The 12,236-nt window shown below is 56.5% G+C and overlaps 1 protein-coding gene across 3 annotated transcripts in view; it reads left to right on the top strand.

The window, feature by feature from the left end:
• TNFRSF1B (TNF receptor superfamily member 1B) overlaps positions 1-12,236 on the top strand; it is a 44,603-nt gene that overhangs the window by 3,780 nt on the left and 28,587 nt on the right. For 2 of the 3 annotated variants that reach the window (XM_017504489.2, XM_017504482.2), the window contains exon 1: positions 417-583. The exons of the other annotated variant lie outside the window; for it this stretch is intronic. In XM_017504489.2, coding sequence (XP_017359978.1) covers positions 506-583 — 78 coding nt within the window. In that variant the 5' untranslated portion in view covers positions 417-505. Of the gene's footprint in view, positions 1-416; positions 584-12,236 lie in introns of those variants that run through there. 3 annotated transcript variants of the gene reach the window in all.

Consider the following 12,236-nt stretch of genomic DNA (forward strand, 5'->3'; position numbering starts at 1 on the left):
AATTAAATATATTTAAAATAGAATTTAAATGAGTGAATGACCTAGAATTATCTTGGTCCCCCTAGAGCAGGTGTCAGCTTTGGGGGATGTTTTTCCAAATTAGTGCCTCACCCTCAAGGGACAAAGGAACCTGTGGGAGCTGGGAGGGCAGGTGGAGGCCGGGCAGGTGGAGATCACGGCCTGGGGTCTCCTGGCCCGCACTGGGAATAATGACTCGAAGAGGAGGGGATGATAGGAGGAGGCAGAGGGGTCACCTGAGTGCTGGGAGTGACAGTGGAGGTATGGGGCGTCCTGGTGTGGTCGGGTGGGAGGCTCATCAGCTGGGGGAGGAGGCGTGCCCAAGGCCGCTTGCCCCGCCCCGCCCCGCCCCCTCCCACCTGGCCTGGGGCCGGCTGGGGCTCAGGGTTTCGCTTTCAGTCGCCGGCTGGTGAGCGCAGCGTAGCCTAGAGAGAAGGCGCCGGGCTGCGAGGGCGCGAGGGTAGGGGGCAGCCGGACCCCCGCATCCATGGCGCCCGCCGCCGTCTGGGCAGCGCTGGCCGTCGGACTGCAGCTCTGGGCCGCGGGACACGCCTTGCCCACCAAGGTGGGTGACTCGCGCGGCCCCTGGGGGGACAAGCCGCCCCACTTGCCCACCCGGCTGGTGCGCAGCCCTCGGTTGCCCGGGCCGCGCTCTCCCGGGGCGCCGTCACGGGCTGGGAGGTTGGGGGTCCGAGTCGCCGCTCCCCATCCGCATCAGACACGCACCGCGCGCCTCTGGAGACCCGCCAGGGACCCCGGACCCAGCACACGTGCGCTCGGGGAGCAACTCTGGCCCCTAAAGCCCCGTCCGCGTAGTGACTGGGACGCATCCTGGTTCCTCCGCGAGCGCAGGCCGGGGCGTTTGGGGCTGAGCAGCGGGCCCTGGGCAGACCCCCGCTGGACCCCCGGGACCCCTCCTCCCTCACCCCGGCGACTGCTGCGACAGCTCTTCCTCCCACGCGGAGGAGAAGGGGCTGTGCCGGGGCGCTGCCCCACTGCCCACGCCGGGTACCCTCTTCAGAAGACTTCCTCCTCCTTTGGGCGACGGTTTTCCGATTTCTTAGAAATACCAGGGTCATGTGTCTGAAGAGCAGGCCCGGGTGTGTGCCAGGCCCACTGAGGGCGCAGATGGATGGCGAGCTGCCTGCCCGCCCCCTCCGGATGCGTCCGGGTGCTACTGCAGAGTCTGTTCTCTGTGGCCTCTGGGGACAGGGGAGGCGAGGGAGGTCCGTGCTGGTAATCGAGCAAGGCAAATGAGGTCTCCCGGGGCCCCAGGAAAATGGAAACGGCAGAAACTCTAGGGCTGCCATTCAGTGTGAACATCACTGCCACGATAGCAGCGGGTCAGCAAGGGACTGTGCACTCTGCCTTTTTTTGACTGTCTCCTGGTTTGGTAAAATAAGATAACCCCATTTTTCAGAGAAGGACATGGGGCTCAGAGAACTTGTATTTTCATGGAAGGGCATGGGGGAAGCTCTTCCTCCAAAGGGGGCATCTCCTGCCTTTGGCCCCTGTGCCGAGGCTGTGAGGGAGGTGGGTGTTCATCCTTCCTCAGAGCCACCCCTGATGGCTTCTGTAGTGACATAAGGTGGCTCGTTGATCTGAGGCCAAAGAGTCCAGTTCTTGTGGGTGGAGGATGGGGGCTGTCAGACTAGAATTGACTCATCCACAGTGGGTGTCAGGAGTGGGTCCTGGGGAACTGCCCCAGAGGAAGTCCTGGGTGGCCTTTGGGTCAGGAGAGTCCCCACTCTAGGCCAAGGGTGAATGGGGATGACCATGGTCCCCAGTTTGACTTTGGGGTCATGCCATAGACTCTGGCCTCAGAGGGGGTCTTCCTGCCACTGCGCTCAGGCCTGCTTGGGTGAGCTCTTGGGTCATGTGAGCCCCCTGATGGGAGAGGGGTGGCAGGCACAGGGCTCTGTGGCACACCAGGCTGCAGTCCTGGAGTAGGTGGAAGGGGTTTCCCCCCACCTTCCTTTCCCTCCTGACCAGCTCCTGCCGCAGCTCAGATTCCTTCCTCCTCCCTGCTCCCCCTACCCCACCTGGACTATTGCCGCAGCCTTGTAGCTGGTCTCCTGGCCCTGCCCCCTCTTCCCGCTGACCCTCGGCAGAGAGACCCTTTTCAAGCATGAGGCACCTCTCTGTTTGCCTGGGGAGCCTCCTGCGGCTCCCAGTGGTCGAGGCAGAAGCTCCCCTGGAGATCCCAGGCCAGAGTAAGGTACCTGAATTCTTCCTCCCACCTCGCTGCACATGTACTCCCCGGCCCCTGTGGAACCGATGATGGTCATTGTGTCTGTCATTGTGGAAAAAGCATTGTCCGTGCCACCCCCTCTCCAAGGGATGCTCCTTGCCTATATCCTTCAAGGCCTTCTGTAAATTCCATTCTCTCCGGGAAAGCTCGTCCTCTTTCTCAGCTGAATTTGATCTTTCAACTGCCTGGGCCTTTTGCTCCCTTTGAGGACAGATTGCATTCTGCTTTTTATTCTAGTTGTGTTTCATTCCCCTCAATGGATAGAAGGTGCCTTGAGGGCCGGGCCTGTGGGTTCCTGCTCCTTCTCATTAGCAGCACTGCAATAGCGCCTGATTTCTGAATGCCCACTAAGCACCAGACGCTGTGCTTAGTACTTTGTCACAGAATTGTGCTGACACCTCCCTTGCAACAACTCCCAAGAGGTGGCTGGTGCCGTTCGTCTTTAGAGATGTGGAAACTGAGGCCCAGAGAGGTGATGGCATGTCCCAGGATCACAGAGCTGGAGGGCTGGGGAGCTGGGGTGGGATTTGAATGCAGGTCTCCTCTCACTGCCCCCCACCAGTGCCCGCATCTGCAGTCCTGCTCCCAGCCGGGCCCTCACACACAGTGGGTTCTCAGGATGGATGTCAACTGAGCTGCAGAGGGAGCCCCCAGGAGACCTGAGCTGGCCGTGGATGCAGCTGACTCACTTTTGCCCCATTTAAAAGTCATATTTGCCAGCTGGTGTGGAAAGCATCATTCATTCATTTAGTCATTTATTCATTTGACAAATAAATGCCAGTAAAGCTGGCGGTAGGTGAGCACTTCGTGCCCTCTGATGGGGATGAGCAGGGCTTGGGCTGTCTGGGGAGGAGGATGAGGGGTCTCTGTCTGCTGGGCCTGGCCCAGCTACCTCTGGAAGTCTTGATGCTGAGGGGCAGCTGTTTGCCTCCTCATCACCCAGGGTCTGGGGCCAGTTTGGCTTAGAGGAGAGGTTGGGGGCTTCCAGCCTGGACATTGGAGAGGAGTTGGGTGATCTGGGGTTCCTGCTGTCCCTGGAGGCTCTTCCCTCCTTCCCCCGTATCTCTGTTTCTTTGCCCTCTGCCTGAAATCCCAGTGGGGAGCCTATGTGTTGACCGAGGGTGTGGTCTGATGGTCAGGCACCTTTTCAGAGGGCAATGGGTAGATGGTCAGGCACCCTGAAGCGGGGCCACTCATTCATTCATTCCCCCAAAGTTAATGGACACAACTACTCCAAGCCCAGCCCAGTGCCTGGCTCTGGGGACCTCGAGATGACTCCAGCTCCAGCTCTCTGGGAGCTACACTGCCAATACGTCACAGACCTCACAGACCTGGGCTTTGCCCCAATTGCCCCTGTGACCTTGGCTGAGCCAGTAAGCCTATGTTCTCATCTGTTGATATGGCAAGTATTCCCTGCCTGGCCCTTGTCACAGGGCCATGGGTGTGAAAGGCTGAGAACCTGCTGGGCATTCTTGTGTCAGAGGTGGCCCTGTGATCCTGGCACCTGGCACAGTGGCTCCCTGTAGCTCTGTCCCTCTCCAGGACTGGGTGACGCTTTATGGCCCTTACCATGCAATGCTTCCTGGAGGAGTAGCCAGGACTGGTGTGCAGGGGAAAGGGAGGAGTTTTGCCGGAGCCATTGCGTGTATGTTACAACCGACTCTACGCTAACTCATTTCTTACTTTTTTTTGAGACAGAGTCCTGCTCTGTTGCTCAGGCTGGAGTGCAGTGGCAAGATCTTGGCCGACTGCAGCCTGCGTCTGCCTCTTAGATTCAAACGATTCTCCTGCCTTAGCCTCTAGAGAAGCTGGGACTATGAGGTGTGGACCACCATGCCTGACTAATTTGTAGAGATGGGGTTTCACCATGTTGCCCAGGCTGGTCTTGAACTCCTGACCTCAAGTGATCTTTTGTTCCAATTTTAGTATATGTGTTGCTGAAGCGAGCACCAAGTGATCCTTGAGTGATCCTCAAGTGATCCACTTCAGCCTCCCAGCGTGCTGGAATTACAACCATGAGCCACTGCACCTGGCCCGTTCTCACTTTCAAGCCGTGCTTTTCTGTTCTCAGATGTGCTGCACACACACCTGCCCCGGGGCATTTGCGCTTGCTTTCCCCTCGCCTCCAATGCTCCTCCCACTGGTGTCCCTTGGTCTCCTTACCTCACTTCCTTCTGCTGAAATGGACCATCCTGCCTGTAGCCCCTCCCTGCCAGGCACTCTCACTCCCCGACCTGCTGTGTTTTCTTGTGTAACACTCTTGACCTATTCTATTTCTTTCACTTTTATTGTGTCTTCCAACAAGAATATAAGTACCCTGAGGACAGGGATCCATTCACCACAGTAGACCCTTGCCTAGAATAGGATTTTTCAATCTCAGCGACCTTGACATTTAATTCTTTGTTGTGGGACTGTCCCATGAGCTGTAGGACGTTTAGCAGCATCCCTGGCCTCTCCTTACTGAATAGCAGTAGTGCCACCCTCCCTGGTGACAAAAATCTCCAGATATTGCTAAGTACCCTTTGGGGTGGCGGGATTGCCTCTGGCTGAGAACCACTAGCTAGGACAGTGCCTGGCCCATAGTAAGTATTCAGAAAATACTACTTGACCCTCACCTTGATAATGCCCTGTTTTACAGATGAGGAGAGAGGAGGGTCTGGAAAGTGAGTGGTGGCAGGGGTTCTGTCTGCCTCCATCTCTTAGGATATTTTTTCTGGGCTCCCCTTCCCATTGAATGGGGTCTGCTGAGGTTAGGGGTCCTCTCCCCAAATTGTTCAACCCCCAACATCCCAAGTGTGTAGTTAGGGATGGGGCCACCTACTGGCGGTGACTCAGGGCCCCAGAATGCATGTGATGTGCCCAGACGCAGGTAAGGAGGGAAGCTGGGGTTTGGGGTGCCATGGGGTGAACAGGAATGAAGGAGAGATGCTGTCACTGCCAGTTCTGGACCCTCATCTGGGCACAGGAAAGCAGTGCTGGTGACTCTGGGGACAAGCCCAGGCCTCCGAATCAGATAAGCCTCAAGTCGTTGCTCTGACATTCACTGGCTCTGCGACCTTGGCCAGTCTTTCTGCCCCTGGGAGCCTCTGTGTTCTTATCTGTAAAATGGGAGTCATCCTAGCCTCACATACTGGCTGCCAGGATTCAAAGTGCTTTCTAGGCTCACTGGCAGCGATTTGAGCCATTGGTGGCTTTGCAGGTCTGACCTGGCTCTCTGGGCCATGGGGCTGTGCTCAGGCTTAGGCAGGGACCCCTGTGGAGTCAGACTGTCTGCTCTGAGCCCCAGGGCCCAGAAGCTTGGCTGGCAGCCCTGCAGTTGCCCAGAGTTCCTGTCTAAGCGGCTTTGCTGCCCATCATCTGAGAGAGCAGCTTCTCTCCTCCCTGCCTTTTCCTGTCTACGTTTCTGCCCCGATGCCCCCTGGCTGGGCCTCTCCTACCCACCGCTTGACAGCCTGGTCTTAGGTCACCGTATTGTGGCAAAGGCTGGGGGGTCAGGACATCTCCTCCCCTCCCTTCACCACCTTTTTTTAGACAGTAACAGGTGCTGTGTGTTTTGGGGGTGAGTGGAGGGTACATTTGGTGAAGCACAGAGAGGGTATGCAAGGCTTCACCTTGCAAAATGGGCACGGGAAGGTCTCTAAAACCTCCTCCATCTCCAGCCTGTGCTGCTGAAGCTGCTGTTAACTTGTGACCCTGAGAAAGGAATGTCCTGTGGAGGCCCCTCTGACGTCATGCTGTCCCTTTCCCTGCCTCCAAGTGACCAAACCAGCAGGGCTCCAAGCAAGGAGCGCTGGCCCAGGTGTTGGGAGATCAGAGTTCCCATCTGAGCACTGTCGCTGGCTCGCTGTGCCACCTCGCTTGGGTTACTTACCCCCTCTAGGCCTAAGCATCCTATCTATGAAACCCAGCAGCACCGGTTCCAATGCTTTTCTAGAACATTGGGGAAGTGTCAGTTTTGAGTGTGCTTGACCAAGGCCACAGATTGAGTGGGGAATCTAAAAGTCCCCAGGAAGGAGAGCCCAGGACTCCCCACTGTCAGTATCTTGGTTCCCTAGCTTCTCTTCTTGCTGACCTCAATCTTGCATACTTTGCCTGGAATGACTTTCTGACTCAGGCCCCAGGGCATCAAGAATTCACGGCTGCCTTTCAGCCTTCATGAAGGACATGGTGGAGCTCCTTAGGCAGAACTGGGGTTTGTGGATGTCCTGCTTCTCTGCTCCTTGGTACCTAGGTGGTGGCACCTTTTCAAGTTCAGGAGATCTATCCTTTCCCCTTCCCCACACTGTGGGAAAGTCCTCACTGTGGTCAGGCGCTGCAGGGCCTGCTGTCTGGGAACCCACAGACAGGTTCGAGGAAGCCTTGAGCAGGGAGGGCGTTTTCCTCAAAGAAGCCCTTTGTCGCCGTAACAGGTTCAGGCTGCTGTGCCCTGGTTCTGAGTCCTGCCCCTACCCGGCCTAGGGCTTTGGGCCTTGATTCCTTCTGCCAAGCAGCTGACGGCAGGACTGTGGCTCTGACGCTCAGGGCCCACCTCTCCGGGACTTATTTCCACTGTGGCGCGCAGTTAGTGATGTCACAGGTGGCAATGATGTCACTGTGGTTTGAGGTACTTGGCTGTGAGCCCTGGAGGTGGAAGTGTCTGTTTTCTGATGCGGGTTTGGAAGAGAATTTACTTCTGCCCCAAGCATGAGCCCCAAGTGTGCAGGGGGAGAGAAGGGGGAGAGCAGGGGGAGAGCAGGGGGAGAGTTGGCGGTGCATCCTCTGGCTCCAGCCCTGCCCTTATATCTATCAGCCTTTCTTTCCTGTGGGCTGTGACAAGCCACCCTGCGTCTCTGAGACTCCATTTCTTCTTCCTCTTCCTCCTCCTCCTCTTCCTCTTCTTCTCTCTTCCTCCTCCTTCTCCTTCTCCTCCTTCTGCTCCTCCTCCTTCTTTTTATCCTCCTTTTTCTTCCTCCTTCTCCTCCTTCTCCTCCTTCTTCCTCCTCCTTCCTCCTCCCCCCCCTCCTCCCTCCTCCTCTTCCTCCCTCCTCCTCCTTCTTCCTTTTCTTCTCCTGCTCCTCCTCCTTCTTTCTTCTTCTTTTTGATGGAGTCTGGCTCTGTTGTCCAGGCTGGAGTTAGTGGCACAATCCCAGCTCACTGCAACCTCTGCCTCCCAGGTTCAAGCTATTCTCCAGCCTTAGCCTCCTGAGTAACCGGGATTACATGCATGCGCCACCACACCTGGCTACTTTTTGTGTTTTTAGTAGAAATGGGGTTTCACCATGTTGGGCAGGCTGGCCTTGTACTCCTGACCTCAAGTGATCTGACCACCTTGACCTCAAAAAGTTCTGGGATTACAGGCGTGAGCCACTGTGCTCGGCCTCCATTTCTTCTTTGCAGAAGAAGGAATGTCTTCTTGTTGGCCATTGTCACCCTGGAGGTTCATGATTGCTAGATTATTGATTCTATTGCGGATTCAGGAGACCTGTTAGCTGGCTAGTTCACAGCAAATGTTGGGTGTTGGGTGGGGAGGCTGTAGAGCCGTTTCTCAGCCCCCATCTTTCTGTAGCGGACACTACTGGGCATGTTCTGCTGGGAAAACAGACCGTGTCACCTGATTCGAGGGCCACAGGGTGAATCTCTTTCAGGCGCACTGGCTCCTTGAGAGGCCTTGCAGATCTCTGCTCTGTGAGTCCCTTCAGAGCTGGGGCTCGGGTGTGACCCAGCCACTCTGACTGGAGGTAGGGCAGAAGTCCCCAGGGGATTTGTTTGCTTTCCTTTGCTGTCCGGACAGCAGCCCACCGTCCGCTTCAGTGCGAGCCTGGCTGTGCACTAGTGAGGCTGATATGGCCACAGGTTCCGAGCATCAGTGCGGGGGCGGGGAGAGCAGAGCGGGAGGGGATTTGGAGGCAGGCAGGCTGTGGAGAGGGAGGAGGGAGGAGGGAGGAGGGAGGAGGGAGGATGTCTTCCGAGCTGTCAGTGGGAGGACTTTGAGAATGTCTTTTAGGAACAAGGCCAGAGGCTGTGGGAGTGGACAGGGCCTGGTGCTGGGAGTCAGGGGTCCAAGGCCTCGTCCTGCCTGGGTCTCTGCTTCCGGGAGATTTTGGCCAGTTCCCTTCTCATCTATGAACCTTGGAAGCCTCAGCTGTCACTTGAGATGAGCAAGGACCTTCCTGGCCCCAGCAGGAGTAAGTGGCTTTAGGCAGGGGGTAGAGTGCAGATTGCACGACCATGTCACCCGGCTCGGAAGGTGCAGGTGTGGCCCAGCTGTGGGCTTGATTGTGATCCTCTGGGGAAGGGCTCTGGCCCTTTGCCTTAGTTAGTGGGACTCCCACCAGTGCCCTGGATGCCCCTGCTGGTCCTGCCTCCCACTGACCCAGCCCCAGTTTCTGGCTGCAACTCACAGAGGCCCCAGGCTCCTGTGGTCCCACCAGCAGCTCCTGCTCTCATGTCCTGACCCTTGCAAGCCCCTAATCCTGTTCCTTCCTGTCCTGCCCCCCGGCTCCCTCAAGCCCCTGTCCTATATCCCATTCTCCCTAGACATCACCCCTCCCACCCCACAGCTCAGCTTCCTTCCTGACCTGGCTTGGTCCTTTCGTCACTGCGCTAGTCATTTCTTGTCACCTTCCTGATTCTGCCCTCCTCCAGGCCCACACAGGGAACCTTCTAACTGCCGAGCCCTGAAGGGTAGGTGGGTTTAGGATAAGCAGCTCCAGCTGGGAGAATGGTGTGGGGAGGGAGGTGTGGCGGAGCACGGTGACTCACCCCTGTAATCCCAGTACTTTGGGAGGCCAAGTTGGGCAGATTACTTGAGGTTAGGAGTTTGAGACCAGCCTGGCCAACATGGTGGAACCCCGTCTCTACTAAAGAAAAAAAAATAGCCAGGCATGGTGGCATGCACCTGTAGTCCCAGTTACTTGGGAGGCTGAGGCACAAGAATTGCTTGAACCCAGGAGGTGGAGGTTGCAGTGAGGCAAGATTGCACCACTGCACTCCAGTCTGGGTGACAGAATGAGACCCTGTCTCAAAAAAAAAAAAAAAAAAAAAAAAAAAAAGAAAGAAAGAGAGGACAATGTTAGACTGTCCTGTCCTAGCTGGAGCCAAGGGTTAGTTGGGGCCAGTGAGAGCAGCACATGAGGCTGTAAGTTTAGGGCTGGTTTATGGAGGCAGTAATGACAATTACATTGAGAAAACTGTAGCAGCTATAATTTGGGAGGAATTTCCTAAACACTTTACATGTGTTATTGAATCTTCCCATTGGCCCCAGGAGGTATATGCCTTTATTAATCCATTCTGCAGATGAAAAGACTGAGGTCTATGAACTCCTTTATTTAAAAACAACTGTCTTCAAGGCTGCCTGCTAAGGGGGAAAGGAGTATGGATTCAAGCCAGCATCTTTATTCCAGAGTCCGTGCTCTGAGCCCCCACACACCCCTCCTATCAGGAGTTGAGGCAGTGGGGAGCCATTATAGTTTTTGAGCAAGAGAATGACAGGGCAGAGATCACCGTGGCCTTGGTGTGAAGCACAGATGAGATGGAGAGACTGGAGGCAGGGAGGCCCATCAGGAGGCTGTCGCCGTGGTTCAGGTGACAGCTCTGGGTTGGTGAAGAAGCAGAGTACAGGAAGGAAGGAGCAAGAGGCTGGAGGGAGAAGGAGGCAGCATTCGGACTGGACCACGGATGTAGGGTGAGGACACAGGAGGAGAGAAGGATGCTTTCTCCACAACTTTTTGCAACATGAGGCCCCTCTGGCTCTAGCTCTACCCAGCCTGAGCCCCGTGGACCGATTCTGTTTTGTTTTTTTGTTTTTTCTTTTGAGATGGAGTCTCGCTCTGTTGCCCAGGCTGAAGTGCAGTGGCGTGATCTCGGCTCCCTGCAGCCTCCGCCTCCCGGGTTCAAGTGATTCTCCCACCTCAGCCTCCCAAGTAGCTGAGATGACAGGCGTGTGCCACCACACCTGGCTAAGTTTTTGTATTGTTTTAAGTAGAGATGGTGTTTCGCCACATTGGCCAGGCTGATCTTGAACTCCTGACCTCAGGTGATCCACCCACATCAGCCTCCCAAAGTGCTGGGATTACAGGCATGAGCCACTGCATCCGGCCCCAGTGGACTGATTCTGGTCAGTGTCAGCCCTAGGAGTCCCTGGAGCTTTGGCGGTCAGTCACAGGGTCAGCCCGGTTCTGGTCACTGCTGGCTGGCTACCCCGGCTGGGTTGGGCAGCAGACTGGGCAGGGTTGGTTGCTCATCTCAGGTGTGAAATGGGTTACACCTGAGAGGTAGATGGAGGCAAACACCACCCTCCGATGAGGTGGTGGAGATCCGAACACTGGTGCTCCGTCTGCCATTCTGAGGACGCCACCTCTCTTTGTAAGTCAATTTCCTGCTCAGTTCTTATGCTAGCTGCAGCTCATTTCAACTAACTGGAAATGAAAACTGCTTGTGTTGAGCAATTTGGCATCTGTGAGATGGCAGCTGTGGGCCGTGTGCTGGCTGTGTATAGGGTGATGAGTAGCCGAAACATGGGTGACACTGAACTCTTACCACTGCCAGTCACGGGCACGGCACCAAGCACGCCATGCGTGCTGACTTCATGAATCATAAAGCCCTGTTAAGGGGGCACTGTTTCTGTCCCCATCTTATAGATGACAAAGCGGAGGCGGGGGAATGGCTGAACTGGGATCAAGGCACACGTGTCTGGCTCAGCACTCGTACGAGGGTGTCAACGTTGGGGGAGGCACAAGGGAACCAATAATTAACCAAAAACTGGTTGGGTCTGGGCAGAATAGAGATGTACCAGGGTTGTCACGGGAGCCCCCAGGAGGGAACTCTGATCCCCCTGAAACGGTGGCAGAGGGAACTCTTGAAAGAAGCTGAGAAGTCAGCCCTGCCAGGTGGGGATGTCGGTCAGGACGTTTAGGCAGAGGCAGCAGCAGGAGCATAGGCGTGGAGAAGGGGGCGGAGGAGCCACGTGCCGCTCTGTGTTGTGGCTTCCACAGGCCAGGTGATGAATACAGATGGGAGATGCTGGCGGGGGCTAAGGAGGTTGTGCAGGTGGTGGCAGCTGCTGGAAGCTTTTAAGGAGGGCCAGGCTGGATGGTAGGAAGTGGCTTAGGTCCATCTGAAAGGGACAGACGGCTGGGGACCAAGACTAAGGGGCCTGCAGCCGACAGGTGGTGCGGAGGGCGGTGAGGAGGAGGAGTTGTGGGAGATGGAGCAGGCGACATCAGTAGGCCTCTGGGAGGGTTACAGTGGGAGAGGTTGGGGCATCTCTCTCACTAGATTCAGGGTTCCTTGCAGGCAGGAACCATGCCTGGGCGTCTCTGTACCCTGGCATTTAGCACAAAGCCCGGCTTCAAGAACCGGATACCAGACCGGTCTTCCTGTCTGCCCCTAGCTCACTTCTAAAGCGACATCACAGGCAGAGAGCTGGGAGTGGGATGTGTCACCCCTGGGCTGCCCGCCTGTGATGTGGTCGGTCCTTCTGAATGCGGATGCCGTTCCTCTCCGTGACGGCAGACAGGCCTCTGCTGCCTGGCTCTTGCGTTGCTGTGACGATCTGGCCTGATGTAGCTGCACCCTGCAGTCCACAGGGCTCCTGTGAACCCCCAAGGTTGAGACCCAAACGCCTCTGCTGCCTCCCACCATGTTCTAGGGGCCCCGTGACCCGCCATGCAAATGCTGTGGTTTCCGTATTGCTTGAAGACGGTTTCCGCTGTGTGGGGGTCCCTGGGTCCTTGGGCAGACACCTCTGCCCCTCCCCACAGCTTTGGCACCTGCCCTAAGACCCTGGAGACCCTTTCGCCTGGGAGAGTCACTAAGCCACCTGCCCCTGTTCACAGCATGTTCTTAGAAGAGTCACTCCCCTCTCTGGGCTGCTTGTCTGTAGAATGAGGGAAGAGAGGGCACAGCGCACAGGGAGCATGGAACCTGACTGTCGGGTCAGCCTGTCTTCCTGGAGCTTGGCCCTTGGCAGGTCTCACTTTCTTTCTTT

This window comes from Cebus imitator, unplaced genomic scaffold (assembly GCF_001604975.1).
Source record: "Cebus imitator isolate Cc_AM_T3 unplaced genomic scaffold, Cebus_imitator-1.0 Scaffold15, whole genome shotgun sequence".
Lineage (NCBI taxonomy): Eukaryota > Metazoa > Chordata > Mammalia > Primates > Cebidae > Cebus > Cebus imitator.